The 23,937-nt window shown below is 38.0% G+C and overlaps 1 protein-coding gene across 3 annotated transcripts in view; it reads right to left on the reverse strand.

The window, feature by feature from the left end:
* The window catches only part of RAD21 (RAD21 cohesin complex component), a 31,694-nt gene extending 15,807 nt beyond the window's left edge, over window positions 1–15,887 (reverse strand). The window contains exons 1-4 of one of the 3 annotated variants that reach the window (XM_039464543.2): window positions 15,703–15,887; window positions 7,800–7,975; window positions 1,579–1,708; window positions 450–549 (exon numbers count right to left, since the gene is read on the reverse strand). In XM_039464543.2, coding sequence (XP_039320477.1) covers window positions 450–549; window positions 1,579–1,708; window positions 7,800–7,943 — 374 coding nt within the window. In that variant the 5' untranslated portion in view covers window positions 7,944–7,975; window positions 15,703–15,887. Of the gene's footprint in view, window positions 1–449; window positions 550–1,578; window positions 1,709–7,799; window positions 7,976–13,112; window positions 13,165–15,296; window positions 15,463–15,702 lie in introns of those variants that run through there. The other 2 variants (XM_010343685.3, XM_039464544.2) reach the window with 2 other exon arrangements.
* Between the last annotated feature and the right edge of the window lie 8,050 nt (window positions 15,888–23,937).

A 23,937-nucleotide genomic window follows, 5' to 3' on the forward strand; every position in this document is an offset into this window, starting at 1 on the left:
TTCATAAAAAGTTATCTTGCATGTTTATTTAAAACAAAAACAAAACACAACCAGAACAGAATTATGACTGAGTATAGCCTGGCCAAGAAAACAACCAACAGCTGACTTTAATATACAACTCTGAAGCAACAGTTTACATTCCCTGATATCACTGCATAAAGAGCATACCTAGACAACTGTTTATTGGTTTACGTAAGCTTTGGCCTAAGCATGTCAAAACTCTCATCTCAGCTGTGTTAAAGCTGACATCCACATGATTTTTCTCACAGAAGAACGGCTTTCTAGGTTTTATGTTCCTTATTTATATATATACTATCCTAAATAAAAGTATATGCATTTTAGCTACCTGTTAATGTAAAACATTCCAAAAAAACCCTATACATTTGTAAGCAAATACTACTGCTTTTTGTGGACCAAGGCAACAATTTTTCAAAAAAGAAGACACATACTCTAAGTCAGGGAGTGGCTGATCAAAGTCATGAAATTCTTCAGGTAAAGTAATGGCATTATAAGCTGCTTCCCGATTTTCCTCAGGCAGGTCAACAACACCTGGAAAACAAATGCTAAGTTTGAATATCTAGCTACCCATAAATTATCTAGGAATAAGGAGGAGATAAGTGAGTATAAATTCCTAAGTTTATATTTTAATGGAAAGGCTGATAACATACGCAAAATATCCTAAAGCACCAGTACTTCTCTTTTTCTATGCTCATAAATTGTATTTGTTTATGAAAAAGTCAAAGCACTAATTATGCATTAAGCTGATAGATGTTTACATGGACCTATCAACAAATAACCATTAACATGTAATTAATTAAACATGATATTTATGGGGGGAAGAATGACTGCAAAGGAGTGCCTTAAATGTTAAAAGGAGCTGGTTATTTTAGAGAAAGCAGATTTTCAAGTTGTCTCTAATAAATATACCTTGCTTTGAAAGACAAACAAAAAGCATGTTATTTAGGTAAAATGTGTTAATTTGTACTGTAGTCTTTTTCTAAATATTTTATTTTTAAACAAAATCTTACATCTCAAACATTTTACTGTTCACAAACTGACATAAAATGAAGTACTAGAATGTAACCCTGGTAAAAACTGTTAAGGCATTTCTTCTATACACATTATTTTAATTAGAATAAAATTTCATCAAAGTTTTTAAAAATTGTAGAATGATATGTGAATTTCGATAAGCAGTAATTATCTACTTAGATGGTGGTATGGTTAGTAACAACAAAAAAACTACAAAGAACATTTATTTAGGAAAAAAGTTTAAAACCCTAAAATTGTCTTTTCTGAGCTGTATTTTTAAAAAATCATTAACAATTAGTTTTCAACATTTCAACCTCTGATGACTCAGTCTATGTAAGCTGCTGAAAAAAGTACTAAAAAGGCAATGCCAAAGGAAGAACAAAAAAGAGGGTGAGCTCCATTACTTCACAGGTCAAAGAAGTGCAAATAAAGTACGTTTTCTCCCTAGAACCACTATCTCCGCAAGCCTGTTGATTTAGAAAATGTGTTTAGCTATAGTAACACAAAAAATATGAGAAACTCCAAAGCAAAAAAAAGCTTCAACAATACCTGGCCGAAAAGCCATCTTTATCTTAATGAATGCTTCATTACAGTCTGCAAGAAGGTATTTGGCTTTCCTGTGATAGATTCGAACTACTCCCAGTAAGAGATGTCCTGAAGTTCGTAATGCCATTTTCACCTATGAATAAAACATCAATCATATTTCAAAGCTTGCATTCATGCTACTTAATGAGTCTTTTATCTTTTCATCTTTTTTTTAAAAAAACTGCCTAATAATCACATATATTTCTCACTGCCCTTGTCTCTAAATTCCCTGAATATACGCAATATACCAAAAAGACAGAATGGTAATTCATGAATTAACATAAACATGAAGGTAGCTAGGAAGCAAGCACACAGTTCCGTGATTTGTGTCATTAGCACATTAAGGAGCATGTAACACTTTTGGATGCCAATCCAGAGCCATTGCTTCTTGCTGGCTACATCAATTCTGATTTTGTTTGAGAAGCAAATGTCCTCATATTGACAGATGTCTCATTCCTCTCTGCTAATACCTGTTCTTGAGAGGGCATGAAACACAGTTCAACCAATTGAGTAAAAGGTGAAGTATGCCGGAGAGTTTCTGAGAAAGATATTCCCCACAAAACAACACCATCTCTCTCTTCCTTTCCCCTTTCCTGCTTTGTGAATATGTAGGGCTTGCTCAGTTGCTTCATGCAGTCACCCTGTAAACCACAATGCTGAAGTATGAGGACAGGAAGCCAACAAACTAAGGATGGAGAGTCCTTGGATGACATAATCAAGCTGCTGAACCAATCTCAGATCTGTTTCCAAAATTTTAATCAAGCCCGTTATTTCCCTTGTTGTTTAAGCCACTTTTTACTAAGTTTCCATTAACTGGAAAGCATACTAATTGAAAAAGGACTAACAGTATCCATACCTTTTTTCACCAGTAAATATACTACCCAACTTTTTTTCAAGGCAGATCTTGATCAGCATTAATATGGGAATGCAGTATGTGGAGAAGCAGTTGGTAAAACAATGAGAGGAGACTCAATCTAAACACAAGTATTCAAAATTCCTCTAGCCATAAGGAAAACTTACTGAAAGAACAGGCAATATGAACTCAAACATCCCCGGATACTTTCCCAAATCATATAATAAGATGCACCAAGTTCTAAGGTAATAAAAAAAAGCTTTTAACATTTGCTCTTGTTTAAATTATGATTCGTATATTGTTATTCTTAAAATGTTGTGTTTTAAAGTTTATGTGTATTCTCTATAGCACTCTAGGACCCTACTTATGACTCTCAGGCTCTGTACTTATGAGTATTTTATGTGACTTACAGAATAAATGATGATGTCTGTGGCCATACATTTTTAGACATCTGAAATTATACCAAATTTGTGATCAAATTCAGAATGTATCAATGAATCCCTAATTTAAAAAAATCAAATTAAAATGTTGCTCCTAATGGAAAAACAGAATCTATTTTTATGTGGTATTATAAAATTTAAAATTAATATTGACTGTACTTTCACCTAAGAACAGGAGGGAAAAAAACCTCTGCTTGCTATTATCTTGTTTAGAACTAGCAACCTTCAAAAAGTGGTGTTTGAGCAAAAGCTTTCTTTCTAGATTAGTGTGGTTCAGAGTTTAGCCTAGGAGTAGGTAAAATAAGGTATGGCATATGTTTTTGAGCTAGTGTGTGTTACAGTGTAAACATAAATATAATAAAGATTTCACTCTACATATTCTGGGAAAGCTCTGCAAAGGAAGCCAGTGGGTCTTTCAATAGTAGAGTGGGAGAGAGAAGGGGGTTAAGTAAGCTTGCACTGCAAATGAGCCATGTGTGACACTTATGCTAAACAACTAAACCAACATTTTCACTACGAGAACTGCACACCAAAGCAAACATTAGAAATTTCAGGACAGTTCACTCTGTGGAAATATCTTTACATCCTGTTACCAAATAAATAATAGCTCAGCTAGAAATGGTTTAAAACATTTAAAGATAAAGCACTTTCTTTCATAAACGCATTACAATCTTTTACATGATTCCTGAACTGTCTGCTTTCCTTTGTGGCTCTTCATGTGTACTTCAATTATGAAATTGTCTCATATCCTTTGGTAGTGTCCCTAAAGGGGTACAAAGTACTCAGTACATAGCATGAAAAAGATCTGTTAGCCTTTTAAGCCAAACACTCTCAATATTTGCTTACACATGTTAAAGATTAGCCACACATATACTTTCGAGAAAAGAGTACGATTTCTCTCTTTTCCATTAACTTATCCCAGTAAGTATACTTATTTAAAAAAAAAAAAAAATTGACTAGCAGTGCAAACTGGTACATTCTCAACAGAGCAACCTGTTAGTACCTATCAGAAATCTCAAAAACATGGTTATCACTTGGCCTATCAATTATAATCCTAAAAATCAATCTCAAGAACATATTTAAGGGTGTGAACAAGGATTTAACAAGAAATGTTTATTAAATTGCTAGTCTTAAAAAAGAAAATAAAACAACCTACAATCCTACCACCTACAGAAATCTTCAATAATCTTTTGGTATGCCTTCTAGGCTTTCTTGTGTGCATGCACACAATTTTTCTTTGTGTATATACACAAAAACTGATATAACAATTATCAGAAGACTGCATCCAGGAAAAAGAGTAGTTTTAGGTTCACAGCAGCACCTGGGAAAAGATACACAGACTTCTCATAAACACCCACTTCCTCACACAGAGACAATATTCCCCACAATCGACACCTGCCATCGGGGTTTCATTTATTACAACTGATAAATTTATATTGACACATCATTACCAGAAGTCCCTAGTTTACATCAGGGTTCACTCTTGGTGTTAACATATTCTGTGAGTTTGGACAAATGTATAATGTCATTTATTAACCATTGTACTACCATGCAAAACAGTTTTACTGCTCTAAAAATAATCGTCTGTGTTCTGCCTATTCAACCCTCCATTCTCTCCCCAACCTCCCATCCTTTTACTGTCTCATTTTTACAGTGTTGGCTTTTCCAGAGTGTCCCAATAGCTGCAATCATAGAATATGTAGCCTTTTTTAGATTGGTTTATTTTACTAAGTAATACGCATTTACAGCACTTCCACTTTTTTTTTTTTGAGACAAAGTCTCTGTTAGTTCACTGCAACCTATGCCTCATGGGTTCAAGCGATTCTCCTGCCTCAGCCTCCCGAGTAGCTGGGACTACAGGCACACGCCACTACGCCCAGCTAATTTTTCTATTTTTAGTATACGGAGTTTCACCATGTTGGCCAAGATGGTCTTGATCTCTTGACCTTGTGATCGCCTGCCTCAGCCTCCCAAAGTGCAGGGATTACAGGTGTGAGCCACCGTGTCAGGCCCATCTTCTTTTTTTTTTTTGAGACAGGGTCTCACTCTGTCACCCAGGCTGCAGTGAACTAGTAGAAGCTTGGCTCACTGCAGCCTTGACCTCCCAAGCTTAACAGATCTTCCCACCACAACCTCCCAAGTAGGTGGGAATACTGGCACTTGCCACGCAGTCAGGATAGTTTTTTTTGTATTTGTAGAGAAGAGGTTTGCCATGTCTTGAACTCCTGGGCTCAACCCATCCACCCGCCTTGGCCTCCTAAAATGCTGAGACTGTAGGGATGTACCATCACGCCTGGCCTGTTTCTCCACATCTTTTCTTGACTATATAGCTCATTTCTTTGTAGCACTGAATAATATTTCAGTGAAAGGTTAATTTATCCATTCATCTACTCAAGGACATCTCAATTGCTTCCAAGTTTTGGTCATTATGAATAAAGCTGCTATAAATATCTGTGTGCAGGCTCTTGTAAAGACATAAGTTTTCAACTACTTTGGGTAAATACCAAGAAACAAATTTTAGGTAAGAATAATGTTTAGTTTTCTAAGACACCACCAAACTGTTTTCCACAGTGGCTGTACCATTTTGCATTTCCACCAAAAATGAGAGTCACTGCTGCTCTACATCCTCACCAACATTTGGTGTTGGATTTTGGCCATATTAATAGATGAGTAGTGATATCTTGTTTTAATGCTTGTCTTTGCATTCTCTTGACAGTATCTTTTGAGAGCAGTACTTTCTAATTCTTAAGTTCAGCTTTTGAATTTTTTCTTTTTTAGATCACACCTTTGGTGTCAAGTCTAAAGTCACTACCAAATCCCAGGTCATTCAGATTTTCTGCTATGTTATCTTCTAGCAGTTTTATAGTTTTGTGTTTTACATTTAGGCTTACGATCCATTTTGAGTTAATTCTTTTGAAGGGTATAAAGTCTGTCTAGCTAGTTCATTTTTCTCTTGCATGATGTCTAGTTATTCCAGCACTATTTGTTGTAAAGACTATCTTCCATTGTATTGTTCCACTGTCATTTTTAATGATTTCATCGGATAGACCAGAAGAATTTCAAAAAATTAGACACAATGTAAACTATCCAAAAAAAAGGGGAGGAGTAAGATGAATCATACATAACCCAAACAATGATTTACAGTCCCATAATTCCTTATCCAAAATCCTAGGGGCCAATTGTTACAGAATTCAGGGCTTTTTGAATATTATAAAGGTAATGCAGTGTGTGTGTATGACACAGATGTGCGTGTGCACACACACACAGTGTATTACAATATTCCCAAGAATGTCTAGAGCAGCCCCCCCAGAATTATTATATGTATTAGCATTCCTTTAGTAAATGTATGAATATTTAGGTAACTAAGGGCTAGGTGCAGTGGCTCATGCCTGTAATCCCAGCACTTTGGGAGTCTGAGGCAGACAAATTGCCTGAGCTCAGGAGTTCAAAAGCAGGCTGCATAAAACCTTGTCTCTACAAAAATTACAAGAATTAGCCAGATGTGGTGGTGCTCATCTGTAGTCCCAGCTACTCGGCAAGCTGAGGTGGGAGGACTGCTTGAGCCTAGGAGGCGGAGGTTGCAGGGGGCCAAGATCATGCTTGCACTCCAGCCTGGGTAACAGAGTGAGATCCTGTCTCAAATAAACTCACTTCAGTCAAATTTTGTATTTAAGTTCTTTGTATGAGATTATGCTGTAAATTACAACCATTAGATGGTTAGAGCTATTAGAGCTGCTCCCGAATGCAGTTGTGTTACAAAATATAAATGCAATTTTTGTGTACACATATAAAAAAATTATGTGCATTATGCATTTACACAAAAGTCTAGTAGGTCTATCAAAATATCACTAAAGATCTATGTAATACATTGCCTACGGTTTTTCTGTAAAATTTTCACCTTATTAAAATTTTCAAATTAGTACTGTCTCAGAAAGAACACAAAATGTTTTTAATAGCAATAAATTCCACCAGCTACAACTCTAAAACCAGCCAAAACTCCATATACAAATGGAACTTTGTAATTTACAATTCCAAGCACAAACTTTGATTTCTCCCACCTAAAAAAAAATACTTTTCCACATAACTTTTTGGAAAAGTTTCTGCTTCATCCCCAGCTTTATTCTTTTGAGATCCCTTCATACTTCCAGGAATAAAACTACTCTTAATATATTACGTCAACACTGTCCAAACTCAAAACTGTAGGAATAGTTCCCACTGCTGCTTCACATGGCTATGATCTGGCACATTTTGACTACAGGACAGTTGGGGCATGTATGTGGTTGGTGCGTGTGCACTTGTGTATGTATATGTAAAATAAGGTGCAGGAAAGAGTCTTTGAAACCCAGATATATATATATAAATTATATTTAAGGACTCTTTCTTCATGAAAAGAAAGTCAACATGTGCACTCGTCAATGAAATGCTAATGATGACAGTATATGGTAAGTCCACCTCTGTGTTTTAAAGGTTCTTTCTTGGCAAAGCAAAAAACCTATAGAGTATTACTTTAAGTCATACTGTTTCGTAATCCAAGTGTGTAAACCACTGCCTCAGAACAGTTTCAGAGGACATTAATAAAAGCTTCTCTAAGGAACAATCAGTAAACAGTATTTGGGCACTCACTGCCCTGGTTCATGCTTTTTTGCCATTAAAAACAGGCAAATCAAAATGTCAGTGCACTTAGAGATTTTTTTAAAAAGAAAAAAGAATCATACTGTGACCATGTCAAAGTATGTCTAGAGGTGATAAAGACTTCACATAATAAAGAAAAATTTCTACGGATTTCCCTTGCCTCCAATGTACCTACCTAAAAAAAAACTGCTTTAGAAGTTCTGTTTCACATATCAATAAAGAATCAACAAAGTAAATAAAAATGTCAACATTAAACATACCTTTGGTGAGATGATACTCTCCACGCTGCTCTCTAAATTACACTCGAACACATGGGCTTTGGTTAGCTTCTTATCCCAATGGGCCGCTAGCCAAATTTTGGCCAGCGGCCCTCTTTTACTGAGAACAAAATGTGCGTAGAACATTGTTCTGGTTGGTTATGAAAATAGAAGAAAACCTAAGAGGGGAAAAAAAGTTAATGTAAATATCATCTGACAACTGAAATACTTTATCAAGAAATAAGACATCTAGAATTTTTGTTCTCTTGTTAATATAAAAACTTTAAAAGACTAGAGTAAATGTTTAATACGTATTTTAAAAAACAGTCTATTGCTCTGATTTTTTGGGGGGAGGGAAATAGACCCCAAAATTCTAAGAGGTGAAAGTAAAAGGGACAAGAGTCAAATTGCTTTCATACCTGGTTTCATTTCTATCTTGATTGACAGTGGAAATAGTTTGTTTACCGGCGAAAAGCTAGAGAATGTATTTTTTGTGGCAAGAAAACAACATCTAAGAAGAAAGATACTTAGGCACAGATACCAATCTATGTGGAAATTTCCATTTTTAGAATTCCATTAAAAATTGTGATTCTGGAATAAATGATCTGTAAAACTGCTACATGAAAAGCACTGTACTAAGCATTTCATATTCCGCCAAGAAAAACTAAGTAGGTGGGCCACCCCATTTTACAGGTGGGAAGTTTAGAAAAACAGAGGCTCAAAAAAAGTGAAGGATTATATATGTAGTTTTCTTAACTGAGGAACTTACGAAGCATTTGTCTACTTATAATTTAAACATTAAATCAACGACAACGTATAGCAGAACATTTATCTTATGACTGAAAATAGTCTTGGAATCACAAATGTTACCATCATTTTACTTTCCTTTTGCATGCTAATGTATTAACAAAAGAAAGGTAGCTTGAAAATCCCAGTTCAGAAGAGTATATTAACTGCAGGGTATTTCCTTTACATCATTTCGTTTCCCTCTTTGACAGAGTTAAAAGTAATGTACTTCGGCAAATGAATTTCTGCTTTTTTTCTGTAATGTCCACAACTAGAAAACATTTGACTTGCTTTCACAGAAATAAAATCAAGTACATGCACAATACATAAAAAGTACTTTAAAATTTTAATTTGAAATAGTCACAGGTAGTCATGAAAATAGTAGGTCCCATTTTTTTTTACCTAGTTTCTCCCAAAGGTGACATCTTAAATAACTAGAATGTAGTATCAAAACCAGGGCACTGACATTGATACAATGTGTCTATAAACTTTTATACCATTTTATCACATGTGCAGATCTGTATAATCACCACGCAAAAAGATACACAACTATTCCATCACTACAAAACTCATCATGTTCATCCCTCTCTCCCTGCCATTCCTAAGTCTTGACAATCACCATCTGTTCTACATTTCTAATTTTGTCACTCTTCTTTCTTTTAAGAGATGGGGTCTCATTCTGTCTCCCAGGCTGGAGTGCAGTAATGTGATCACAGCTCACTGCAGCCTCGAACTCCTAGGCTCAAGCAATCCTCCTGCCTTAGCCTCTTAAATAGTTGCAACTACAGGTGTGAGTCACCACACTGGACTTAGTTGTGTTGTTTTGAGAAAGTTATATAAATGAATCATATAGTATGTGACTTCTTGAAATGGCTTTTTGGATCTAGCACAATGCTTCTGTGATCCAAGTTGCTATTGGATCACAGTATTCCCATCTCCCGTTGGGTAGCATTCCATGAAATGCATATATCGTAATATGCTTGCACATTCACCTAGTGAAGGACATTTAGTTATTTCCAGTTTTTGGCTATTACGAATAAGCTGTTACAGCGTACAGACTTTTGGTGAACGTTAAGTTTTCATTTCTCTGGGACAACTATCCAGAAGTGGGATTGCTGAAAAGTATCATAAGTGTATGTTTAGTTTTTAAAGAAACTTTAATACAATTATCAAAATAAAGTTTTTTTTTTTCCATTTACAGACAAGATTATCATCAAATTTATATTGAAAAGCAAAGAAACTAGAGAAGCTGAAACTATTTTGAAAAAGTGAGAAGAATTAGTCTACTTAAGTTCAAGACTTACCGTATAGCTACAATACTCTACACTGGTATTGGTGGAGAGAAACACAGTCAATGGAACAGAACTGAGAACCCAGAAATAGCTCATACAACTAAGTTCAACTGATTTTTTTTTTTTTTTTAAACAAAGATGCAAAAGCTATCTAATGGAGAAATGATAGCTTTCTCAACAAACGGTGCTAGTGATTAAATACCATCTGAAGGCCAGAAAACACACACACGCACAAGCACACACACACATCCCCCTAAAACAAAAAAGGCAAGAAAAAAACCCTCCACCTAAACCTCACATATTATATAAAAATTCAAAATAGACAAAACTTTTTAAATGGCAGGGGTGTGGGGGGCCTTTGGTACCTAAACCTTGGTAAAAATTTTGACACAAAACCAAAAACACAACCCATAAAGGAAAAGTTCTTGCTCAATAAACTCGCCTTTATCAAATTAAACTTTTGCTCTAAGAAAGAAATGCAAAGATAAGTTATAGACTGGGGAAAAAATATTTGCAAACCACACATCTGACTAGAACTCAGATATAGAATATGTAAAGAATTCTCAAAACTCAGGGGTAAAAAGAAAAAAAAAAATCAAATTAGAAAGTGAGCAAAAGAAGCCAGGCGTGCTGGCTCCTGCCTATAATCCTAGCACTTTGGCAGGCCGAGGCAGGAAGACCACTTGAGGCCAGGAGTTCAAGACCAGTCAGGGCAATTAGGCGAAACCCCATTTCTACTAAAAAACACAAAAATTAGCTGGGTGTAGTGGCATGTGCCCGTAATCCCAACTACTTGGGTGGCTGAGGCAGGAGAATCACTTGAACCCAGGGTGAGTAGGTTGAAGTGAGACAAAGACTGTGCCACTACATTCCAGCCTGGCTGACAGAGACTCTCTCTAAAAAGAAAAAAAAAGTGAGCAAAAGAAGATCAATTTCATAGAAGACAAGAACATGAGATATTCATTTATCACTAGGCATTTGAGAAATACAAATTAAAGCAAAAATGTCATCACCACACGCTTATTGTAAGCTAAATTAAAAATAGTGGCAACATCAAATGCTGGCAAAGACACAGAGAAGTTGGATCTCTTACACTGCAGGTGGAACTAAAATCTCTTTGGAATTAGCTTTTTTTCTAAAAGATACAGATAGTTTTCATGTTTTCACCACGTCTGTAAATCTTAAAATGAGAATTTTGCTTACTGTACTTTGTTAAAAAGTTCCCATTCTTTCCAATGATATAGAGAAAACATATTTTAGTTAAGCATATCACAGGCAACAGATTTCTTGCATGTCAAAAATTTTTGGGAGGGTAGGGGGCTGTGGTGCAAGACTACTGCAGTCAGGTTTGCCTTATCTACATTTCCATCACTTAACAGTAAAGAGTCTTGAAATTCTCATTCTCCTGTTTCTAATCTTCCCAAAGGATTACTAATTCATACTAAAAAAGAATTTTCTCAAAAGAAAAAAAAAGGCTTCGCCAATTGTCTAATGTGAACTCTTTTTCCTAAATTTGGAGTTAAGGACAGAAGAAACCGGCTAGGCATGGTAGCTCACGTCTGTCATTCCAGCACTTTGGGAGATCAAGGCAGAAGGATTTCTTGAGGCCAGGAGTTCCAGACCACTCTGGCCGATAGAGCAAGACTGTGTTTATTAAAAAAGAAAAGAATGAAGAAATACTATATTCTATACTAAGAAGAACTCAAAACATTCTAAAGGTACAAGCATTAAATAATAACACCTCAAAGGTCTTTTATTTGGCATTTCGTATTTTATAGATTAAAACATGCTTCCCATACTGGAAGAGAGCCTCCTATGTTTCAAATCGGTGCCTACTTCAAGCCTTAAAATGTCATCAGAAAACTTAAGCTGCCTCAACTGTGTTGTAAATAAAATCTACAGAACTGTATAGCAATCCAACATGGCGGTGTGTTCTGAGAAATACAGTCACTGCTGTACAGGACAAGCCCCAAGTTTCACTATGGAAGCAAGCAACTGTATCCTAAATAAACAAAAAACTCCTTAATATTAACCTTCTAGAATACTGCCTGCTGCATGAAAATTACTAAATATGTGCTTAATGAATAAAAATAAGTATGATCCACCAAATGATCTCATAATTGACATATGTAAAAAATTTTAGACATTTAAAAAATTAAATCTACTGGCATTTTTCAACAGGTGTCGGTAGCTGATGGCCAGCACTTCAGCTGCTGGTCAGAGCACCATGCCTAAAATATCCCAGCTATGCATAGGCAGAGATTCCTAAATAGATGCCTGTTTCGCATCAGATGAGGCTAAGGAAAGCAGAGTGATGCTAAAACTAATGTGGGAAACAATTAGCAAGAAGAAATTACTCTAATAACTAAAAGAAGCCAAAGTAGCAGTAGCAGATCAACTCCTGGTGTATATCTGAATGAGGAGAAAGTGTAATTATAATTGCCTTTTAAGCCAATATTTTTCCTTAATACTAAACTTTATCCAATCTCCTTAGATTTGAAGATTCTATATTCTGCTAAATGAAAGACCTGTGCAGAAAATCTGCATTTGATACGAGAGTACAACTTAGCTTTTTGTGATTTGAGAATCATTTTTTTCTAAAGCAGCAATTTTTTTCAATTGATCCTGAAAAATTAAAGTCTGATGTGAAAAAAGGAAAAAGATTGCTACTTTAGAACATATTCAAGAATGCAAAAAACAGCAATTTAAGATTGCTTCAAAGACTCAGTCAAACTAAAGCTCATGCTTCTAGAACAGTATCAGTCAGTACCAATACTTCATTCATTAGAAAGCATGGCAGGACAGTGGTTGTGTAAATTGGTGTGATCTCTCTGAAGGACAATATGGCAACATCTTAAGAAAATTTCACTTACACTTTCTGGCCAGAAATTTCACTTTCAGTAACCAATACAAAAGATACACTTGGAGATGCATATTAGTAAAGACAAAACCAAAAAACCAAACACCAAAAAACCCAAATAAAACTTACTAAACCACTATGTGTTGTATGTATCCAACCTCTTCATGACTGTCCTACAGATGTAAATACTGGTCCATTTTTCAGGTGAGAAAACAGATGAAGATAAGTAAATGTTACTAGTATTTAATGGAAGTGGAACTTCAACATCAGAATCCACACTTCTAACTACACCACCATGCTAGCTTGCCAGAGCAGACCAGCAAAACATTCAAAGTAATCTACTTGGCCATCAATAAGCGGTATGAAAAATTAACATACCCAAACAACAGAATAGTCGGTCCTCCTTATCCATGGCTTCTGCATCCATGGACTAAATCAACCCAGGATCAAAAATTGTGCAGGGTGGGGCAAGGGAGACAAAAAATAACACAATCAAAAAAATACAAATAAAAAACTGTAACAACTATATAAACTATTAATATAGCATTTACATTGTAGTAGTATAAGTAATCTAGAGATTATTTAAAGTATATGGGATGTGAGTAGGTTATATGCAAATACTACACTATTTCATATAAGGGACTTGAGCATTCATGATTTCGGTCCCGGAACCGATCTCCCTTTAATAACAAGGAACAGTTGTACACTGCAGCTTTAAACAGGAATACAACATTTGTGCCAATATGGAAAATCTCCAGGTTAAGTGCAGAAAAGTTGGAGTTTTAAAAAAGAATGCTCTTCTCTCCATATATTTACAAGCTCTTGGATAAGCTTAAAATAGCTGTGGCGTACACATGAAAGTGGTGAAACTGGTTAACTCTGGAAAGTAGGTATGCAGGGCATGCAAGGCCTACTTCTCCGTAATGTTCGATATATATACATAAACTTGGGGCATATATGTGTATCACCTATTCAAAATAAAAATTACTATCTCAGAAGTAAATACATAATCCTGCTTTGTAATTAACTAGCAGGTTAAGCTGCGTAACCTCTATGCAGTTCAGTTTCCCTACTATAAAAACATAAAAGGTTGAAATCTGGTGATTTCTCTAATCTTTAAAAACATCAATATCTAACTCAGATCAGAATGGAGCTACCTCTTTGGGGGAGTGGTGAGCGGATCTCAGAACGTATTTCTAACCCTGCACACTAGAAATCTCCTCTGTTTCGGTTCTAACATCCTTTAACCAAGGGTTTTACAATCAGGCAGTCGTAGGTTCAAATTCAACTCACTCTTTTATTTAGTTGTTTCATAACGGTTATTTCTCAACGATAATAAAGTGGGTATAATATTCACCAAAAAAGATTACGAAAACTAAATACAAGAGCACACCTAACATAGTGTCACTGTTGATGCAAAGAGTTAACTTTCAGGACAATCTTGCTGCAAAACATTAACTAGCCAATATAACCATGCCTAACAACTCTAGCATGACATTTAAACTAAAAACACAATCTTTATTCCAAGAATTAGAAAATTTCCATTCTGTACCAAACTGCAAAAGATAGTTTCTTAGAATTTATATGTTCCACAAAATAGTAATGTACCAGAAAAGAAATTCTCTTTTATAATTCTCACTTGTGTATAAAATGCACTAGGTCTATTAGTTATGCACTTCTGTCACCTCAACTATGCAAACTGTTAACTTTTTGGAGATACGGCGTATGTCATAATCAATGCCTTGCCAAAATAATCAGTTGCCTCTGGCATTAACAAAGGTATTTAATGACTTTACGATTTCAGAAACCTTCTCCTGCCCGTCTCCAAAATTCCAGACTAGCACAGCCCACTGGCATTCACACCCATTTTAAGAAAACAGAAATTATTGCCTGAAAACCAATTACTTTTCTAACCAGTATGAGAGCAAAGACAAACTTTCCCTTGCAAAAAGAAGCCGACAAACACAAGTCTTTCCCAGAAACCCTCACACAAACGCTTTTTTTACACGCTGAAGACATTAACAAATCAGTGACCAAGTAAACCTCCCAGCATTTCCCTCTTGCAAATTTGAAGAAGGCCACTAAGTCTGGCAGCACAACTCGACAGTGTCACCCTACACTACCAGAGCGGATCATTCGCAAAAAGCCTTTTTCAGCGACGAAAAAGGCATTAGGCATTTATCAGAAACACACACCTCCCCCACAGCGTCTCTACAACACCCGATATCCTTAATCACTTTTAAAAATGACTGGAAAAGTTGAGGGGAAAACCGATAATTATGCAAATACCCTCGGAATAAGAAGCAACTTCCCTCCGTTGCTTTTTCTACGTGTCTGTGCAAGGTTCAGTATTCCCAATGTAAAAACTATCTTTTTAAAAGGGGAGGGCAGCAGCAGTCACTGGCCAAGGGGCATCCGCCGCCGCCCCCACTCCCGCCAGGTCCGCGCTTTCTCGAGCCCCGCACCCGAGCTCGGCGGAAGGCTGCTGCTCCCGGGGCTGGCGCCGCGGACGCCGGGCCCGCCACCGCCTCCTCCCGCGTCTTCCCAGACAGCCATTTTTACCGACGGAGTAGGCGGCCCGGTCCCCAGAGCGGGCTCGTTCAAACCTCCTCCCCATTCCTCCGTAGCCCAGGGTTTCCCCGGCCTCCCGGGGGACGTGAGACGGGACCGCAGAGTAACAGCCTTTGTAGATCTCAGAATGGATGAGAACCATTTGTTACCAAACAAGCGATGATGCGGGCCCAGGCTGCACGGGTCCCGGCCGAGGGCGGGCCCGGGGCGAAGGGGGCTGGGCGGGTGGCGCCGCCGCCCGGGCGCGGGGAGGGCGGCGGCACGCGGGGCCGCGGCGAGTGCTGCCTTCTCCCTCGCCCTCCCGTCCCTCGGAGTCCGGCTCCTCGACGGCAGCGCGGCGGGGAACGGGTGGGGGGGAGGGAGCTGAAAGGAAAGAATGGGTCGGCGAGCCTCTTACCTTGCTCTCCGCTGGGAGTTGGGCGGGCTTGGTGGCCCGGGGAGGGGAAAAGGGTCGGGGGAGGGGGCGGGGAAAGGGGGGGAACCCTCCGAGGTGTAGCTTCGGAGCAGCTCCCGCCGCCGCCACAGCCGGCGCCTCCTTTCCGATTCACTCAAACAAACAAGATGGCTGCCGTTACGCCGCGGCTCTTCCTGCCGCCCAAATCCTCGGTTCAAATCGGCAGGATGTTTACGGTCAAAATGGTACCTGTGCGCCTGCGCAGCCGGCCTAAGTCGCAGAAGGAGCGGCGCATGCGCAATGAGCATTTCCTTTTTTTGGAACCCGCCCTCTGGTTGTGGAGTCTACAACTGAGCAAGCGCAAAGGTGATTCTCCTGAGAGAGGGTCTTAGAAAGAGTTGTGGTGTTGGTCAATAGCGCAGGACAGCGCACGCGCAATGCTGTCCAGTGAGGCGAATATTTGCGTTTAGCTTTATTCCTGTGCTCGTTTTAAAGAAAAACACCGTCGTGGTGCAGTTTTGTGTGGCTCCACACAAAAAATTCATTTTATGGCTCTATAGCGATGAAGGTAACATTAAAAACCTCAAACTAACTCCGTAAAATATAGAAGTTCACTTACTCAGTCAACCCGTATTACAGAGGGTCTTCTGTTTGCTACATTTTGTGCCAGCTAGGCTGTGGATGTAGTGATGAATATAACAGAGATAATTCCTGCCCTTGGGAAATTTTCAGTATAGCTTGGGAGGGAATCTTAAAGTTTCTTATCTTAAAAGACTTATTTGTACCACGAAGAAATTCACTTTTGCTTTTATTGTAGAGATTTTTCCAGTGATGAAAGAAATTGAAGAGGACACACAAAAAATGGAAAGATATTTCATGTTAATGGACTGGAAGAATCAATACTGTTAAAATTTCTATACTACCCAGTGCAGTCTACAGATTCAATGTAATCCCTATCAAAATACCAATGACATTCTTCACAGAAAGATAAAGATAAAAATCCTAAAATTTATGTGGAACCACAAAAGACACAGAGTAGCCAAAGCAATCCTGAGCAAAAGAATAAAGCTGGAGGCATCACATTACCTGACTTCAAATTATACTACAAAGTGATAGTAAACAAAACAGCATGATGCTGGCATAAAAACAGACACATAGACTAATGGTATAGAATAGAAGACCTAGAAATAAATCCATACATATACAGTTGACTATAAATCTATACATATACAGTTAATTAATTTCTGACAAAGCTGCCAAGAACATATGTTGAGTAAGGGAGGGTCTCTTCAACAAATTGTTTTGGAGAAACTAGATAACTACATGCAGAAGAATGAAACTAGATCCCTATCTTTTGCCATATTAAAAAAAATTGAAACAAAATGACTTGAAGACTGGAATCTAAGGTTTGAAACTATTGCGACTACTAGAAGAAAACATTAGGGAAATCTCCAGAACCAAATATTTCTTAGTAAGACCTTAAAAACGTAGACAAGCAAAGCAAAAAAGGACAAATGGGATCATGCCAAGCTAAGAAGCTTCTGCAAAGCAAACAACTAAGTGAAGAGACAACCCATCAAGTGGGAGAAAATACATGCAAACTACTCATCTGTCACAGTATTAATAGCTAGAATGTATAAGGAGCTCAAATAACATAATAGGAAAATACTCAAATAATCCAATTTAAAAATGGGCAAAAGACCTGAATGGATATTTATAAAAAAAAAAAAAAAAAAAAAAAAGACACACAAATGGCCGACAGGAATATGAAAAAATGTTTAGCATCACTAATCATCAGAGAAATGCAAAGCATCACTAATCATCAGAGAAATGCAAATCAGAACCACAATGAGATATAATCTCATCCCAGTTGAAATGGCTTTTATCCAAAAGACCAGCAATATGGAATGCTGATAAAGATGTGGAGAAAGAGAAACACTTGTACACTGTTGGTAGGAATGTATATTAGTACAGCACTGTGAAGAACAGTATGGAGAGTCCTCAAACAACTAAACACAGAGCCACCATATGAGCCAGCAATCCTATTGCTGAGTAAATACCAAATAAATAAATAAATAAAATAAAAAAGGAAATCAGTACATCAAAGTGATATCTGCCCTCTCATGTTTATTGCAGCAATATTCACAATTGCCAAAATATGGAATAAATCTAAGTGTTCATCAGTGGATAGATGGGTAAAGAAAATCTGGTATCTATACAAAAGGTAACATTTTTCAGCCTTAAAAAAGAAAAAAATCCATTCATTTGCTGCAACATGGGTAGAACTGGAAAACATTAAGTGAAATAAGCCAGGCACAGAAAGACACTAGTGTGAATTTTCACACTAATATGTGGGAGCTTAAAAAAAAAAAAAAAAGAAGAAGAACTCATGGAGATAGAAGGTAGAATGATAGTTACCAGAGTCTGGGAAGGGTGGTGGGAAGGGGGCAGATGAAGAGGGCATGGTTATTGGGTCCAAAAATGCAATTAGATAGAAGGAATAAAATCTAGTGTTTGGTAGCACAATAGGGCAACTATAGTTAATAACTTATTGTATATTTCTTTTTTTTTTTTTTTTTTGAGACGGAGTTTCGCTCTTGTTACCCAGGCTGGAGTGCAATGGCGCGATCTCGGCTCACCGCAACCTCCGCCTCCTGGGTTCAGGCAATTCTCCTGCCTCAGCTTCCTGAGTAGCTCGGATTACAGGCACGCGCCACCATGCCCAGCTAATTTTTTGTATTTTTAGTAGAGACGGGGTTTCACCATGTTGACCAGGATGGTCTGGATCTCTCGACCTCGTGATCCACCCGCCTCGGCCTCCCAAAGTGCTGGGATTACAGGCTTGAGCCACCGCGCCCGGCACTTATTGTATATTTCAAAATAACTAAAAGAGTGGAATTGGAATGTTTCTAACACAAAGAGATGGTAAATACCTGAGGTGATGGATGCCCTAATTGCCATGATTTTACACATTGTATGAGTGTATTGAAATGTCAGATGTACCCTTTAATTATGTACAACTATTATGAATCCAAAATTAAAATGTTTTTTAAAAGGAAATTTTGTGTCTAGTTTCTGAATGTTTTCATTTTTAAGTAAAATACACAAGAAAAACAGACAGTTAAGTCCATAGGCTCCTTATTGTCAGCAAGCACTACTTCTAGACCAGGCGTCCCCAAACTTTTTACACAGGGAGCCAGTTCACTGTCCCTCAGACCGTTGGAGGGCGGCCACATACTGTGCTCCTCTCACTGACCACCAATGAAAGAGGTGCCCCTTCCTGAAGTGCGGCGGGGGGCCGGATAAATGGCCTCAGGGTGCCGCATGCGGCCCGCAGGCCCTAGTTTGGGGATGCCTGTTCTAGACCATTCCAGGGTTTTAATCACACACAAAGCAACTCACTTTACCCTTATGCTGTGATAGCAGGTGGATAAGAAAGTGGACAGTCTTGTGCTCCTCTCACTGTGGGTCAACTGTTTTTGGCTTGGGGCAAGGTTCATCTCACTAGTTGGAGTCCATTAGCTAAGTGGCCATACTGGCCAGAGATCAAAGCTTCATCAAGTCAATTCCTGTTTTAGTTAGCCAAATATTTTATGTTCTTTTGGTTCATTTTTAATGGAGACTTTAATCATTAAGGGCGGTGCGCAGTTGGCATTAAGGGCGGTGCATGGTGGCTTACGCCATTAATCCCAGCACTTTGGGAGGCAGAGGCAGGCGGATCATGAGGTCAAGAGATCGAGATCATCCTGGCCAACATGGTGAAATCACGTCTCTACTAAAAAAAAACACAAAAATTAGCTGATTGTGTTGGCACGCACCTGTAGTCCCAGCTAGCTACTCGGGAGGCTGAGGCAGGAGAATTGCTTCAACCAGAAAGGCGGAGGTTGCAGTGAGCCAGGATCGTGCCACTGCACTCCAGCCTGGCACCTGGTGACAGAGACTCTGTCTCAAAAAAAAAAAAAAAGTTGGCTTAAGGATAGTTGTTCCCAAGCTGGGGAGTGAAGGGGTACAAGCACTTTTAACCATTTTAAACATGGTTTCCCTCAGCCAATATGTATTAAATACTCAAAGAAGTTAAATCCTTCCTGCTGGTGTGACTTTAAGCAAACTCAACAGTGGCAGTTGTTGCATCATCTCAAAAAAAAATGTATATATTATATAAATATACATGCTAAACTCTTGGCAACAGAAATTAGATTTCTGTCAGTGAACAATTTAATTCCTCACTTCAAAATAATTTAAGTGTATCAGCTGCTAAATGACCTCAAAACTAATCTTGTGGGAAATGTTTCCTGTCATGTTAAGAATCACATGACCACATTGCATGATGATGACTTTGTTGTTAATATTAAATTTCAGTTTAAATTTGTCTCCGCTTCTATGGCCAGGTGAATATGCATTGCCACTGTCTGTCTCTCTTACATTACATTAGCTTTTAGAGTTTTTATTCATGCAACCATGTATTTTTCCTCTGTATTTGAATAAAAACAATTCTCTTTTCCTAATTTCTAGCAGCAAGTCTGATTCTAACATTTAAATCAACAGGCTTACCTTTTCCTTAAGACTTTTATTTTTCTACTTTTGAGGGATGGTTATGAACATCGGCTTTGGATTCCAATTTTTCTCTTCTACCTCCTAGCTGTTTTAACATGTGCAATTAACATCTCTGGGCTTTAATTTCTTTATTTATAAAATGACAATAATATTTGATGGTTGAAATAATTCAGTGGGACCACATATACAAATTGCTTAGTATAGTGCTTGGAACTGAGTAATTAATAAATGGCAGTTATTACTCTAGTTTTATCTACTTTCTGAATAATAAAATATCCAGCAAGGTATGGCAAATGTTTATCAGATATTTGTTTGTTTATAAGAACAGCAGTAAGTACCAGGATACTCTACTCCCCATTTTGACCATATCCAGTTCTATGACTATATTTGAAAATTATTCTCTCTCTCCCCGTCTTCCTCTCTCTTGCATGCTGTTCTCCTACCCTAAGGTACCTCCCAAGGTACTACATTTCTTTTCTCTTGAACTGTTTATTCTTACTCAGAGTGCCCAACTCTGAGCCCACATTCCCATTTGTAGATTTTAATATAGTTTCTTCACATACAATCCTAATCCCTGAAACTGCTGGATTTGATCCTTTTGAACAGGGTGTATGTTTTATTCTGGCTTGGAGTCTCCTCTTATCAACACACTCATCCATCTCCCTGTATTAAAATGTCAAATTAAATTTCTTATTGCAGGAGTTAGCCACAGTATCTCTTCTCCCTGGAAATACTTATCTGATGAATGTGTATTTGTCAATTTAGTAACTGTGAATTTATTTGACTAAAACCATGAGAGGACAGATTTCAATTACAGATTTTGTCTTTCTTCAGTTGCAAATGGTCTGCTTTCCTTTTCTGATTACTCAGTTGATGACTGGTATGATTTGGGTAAATCATTGTCTGTGAGACTGGTTGTTGCCACTGTCTTGAGTATATTTGTAAAAAACAGCTGTGTTCTGTGTTCTGTCTGTATCATGTTATTTTATGATAACACCCCCCCCCACACACACACAACTGAGAGTTTTTTTGTGAGACCAAAACTGTTATAGAAAAAGAGAGAGGGAGAGAGAAAAAAAAGTATTGTTATAGAAAAAGATGATAAAACAGTAGCAGATTTGTCTAAGATTTTAGACTTTTGTAGACTTGTTCTTCTGAAGTGGTAACTTTTAAAACAGGATTCTCTACAACAATAAAATAATTATAGCAATTAGGAGGAGTTACATGAAGAGAAGAATATGACAAGAAAACAGATAATGTTAGGGATGATGGGTATTAAATACATTGCACCAGATTTTTAAAAAATTTTATTTAAATAAAAATCAAATATAAAATAATTAGTTGCATGAGGTTTCTAAAGGTGATCAAAGAAAAGTTCAGAAAGAGTGAATAGTCTCTTTAAGGTTTCAGGGTAAGCAAAGAAAAATGGACTGAAAGTGACTAAAAAATTTGTAGATTCTGGCTTTCCTTTTAGCGCCAACGGTATCTTGTGTGTCCTTACTGCTGTCTATCCAACATTAAGGGTAGACAAAATACCGTTGGCACTAGACAAAATGTCATTATTTGAAACAATTCTTAATTCGCTAGATATTAATTAGTGATGTGTGTGTGTGTGTGTGTGTGTGGTGTGAGAGAGAGAGAAGCAGAGAAAGAGAGAGAGAGATTTTTGTAAGCCTTAGAAACCATAGATTTCATTCAGTCATATTCTTAGCTTCAAGCAGACACTGAGGTTTGAGTTTTAAGGTTTGAGTTCAGGTTTGGGGTATGAGGTAGAGCTTCATAGAGCAGCTGCAAGCATCCTTATTATGGCTAGGCTAAGGGTCTGCTCAAGCAGTTATACATCAGCAATAAAAAATCTCCAGGGGCCAGGGGTGAGTCCAGGGATAAGAGCGGGGTAGTCCCTGGGCCAGATGGAAATGTGAGTTTATCAAGGGCTGATGTGGAGACCAGGGGAAGCCTCACAGGCAGAAGCTGGATCAAGGTCTATGTTAATCACTTGGGCTTTTCTCAGAAAATGTCATTATGCTAACATTTCAATACTGGGAGCATTTTTAACTCTAGCTGGAAATTTTTCTCAGTGAGTATTTTGATGCATTTCCTGTTGTCAAGCCCATGACCTGTCCATAATTGTGCCGCATATTTGAGAATAATGGGTGCTAGCTGGACACGGTAGTGTACATCTGTAGTCCCAGCATCCCAGCTACATGGGAAGATGGCTTGAGCCCAGGAGTTCAAGTTCAGCTTGGGCAACACAGCAACTCCATCTCCAAAAACAGGAGAAAAAAAAAAAAAAAGAAAAGAAAAAAGAAAAGAAAATGGGTGCTTTCTAAAAGCAGAAGGTTAGTGTGTACTCTGAAATCTTCTCACCATTCTATTATGCAGACATTTTTGTTTTAATACAATAAACATTGTTTCTTTCATTCTGCAAAATTGCTTGGAAAAGTTATTGGGCAAACACAGAGAAAATAGGGTTGAGATAGATTTCTTAAAACCAATGCAACTAACAAAAGTGCCAACAATCCTATTAAGAATCATAGCAGGCCGGGCGCGGTGGCTCAAGCCTGTAATCCCAGCACTTTGGGAGGCCGAGGCGGGTGGATCACGAGGTCAAGAGATCGAGACCATCCTGGTCAACATGGTGAAACCCCGTCTCTACTAAAAAAAATACAAAAAATTAGCTGGGCATGGTGGCGCGTGCCTGTAATCCCAGCTATTCAGGAGGCTGAGGCAGGAGAATTGTCTGAACCCAGGTGGCGGAGGTTGCGGTGAGCCGAGATGGTGCCATTGCACTCCAGCCTGGGTAACAAGAGCGAAACTCTGCCTCAAAAAAAAAAAGAAAAAAAGAATCATAGCCAACCTCAAAAGACATGTTAAATTGCCACCAATCAAGGAAATATTATAGTAAATATGGTGCTTTTACTACAACGAGGGTGAAAGTGCTTGGTGGAAGGCGTGTAAGAAAAAGTAAAAGTTGCTCAGTTATGAGAAAAACGTCAAATGCAGAGATTAAGTGCTTGCTGCAGTAAGCACTTTAATCATGGAGCTAAAGTGAGCCAAGAGCTAACTTGAAGTGAATGGGCACTGTGTACAGTACTTAGTACTGTATGGTGAATGGGCACTATGTACAGTACTTAGTACTGAGCATCTCCGTGGCTAGGGGCTCAGCTGTGTTGATGTTTTGTTGGTGGTGTTGTTTTGTTCTGTTTTTGAGACAGAGTATCACTGGATAGCCCAGGCTGGAGTGCAATGGCATGATCTCAGCTCACTGCAACCTTCATCTCCCAGGTTCAAGCGATTTTCCTGCCTCAGCCTCCTGAGTGCTGGGATTACAGGTGGCTGCCACCATGCTGGGATAATGTTTTGTATTTTTAGTAGAGACGGGGTTTCACTATGTTGGCCAGGCTGGTCTCAAACTCCTGAACTCCTGATCCATTCGCCTTGGCCTCCCAAAGTGCTAGAATTACAGGTGTGAGCCACAGCACCCAGCCGCTAATGTGTTTTACATTAACTTGATGGGATCAAAATATTAATGTGCTGGGAGAAAAAATGACACCTGAGTCAAGGTAACTTCCATGCCCTTTGGAAATCATTCTTCTATTTGCTAATGACACATGAGGAATCAGTGTTATTATAGAAACTCAACTGAGTCCCTAAGACTAAAGTTGGGGTTTTGTTTTCAGTGAG

The sequence above is a fragment of the Saimiri boliviensis genome, chromosome 15, assembly GCF_048565385.1.
Source record: "Saimiri boliviensis isolate mSaiBol1 chromosome 15, mSaiBol1.pri, whole genome shotgun sequence".
Lineage (NCBI taxonomy): Eukaryota > Metazoa > Chordata > Mammalia > Primates > Cebidae > Saimiri > Saimiri boliviensis.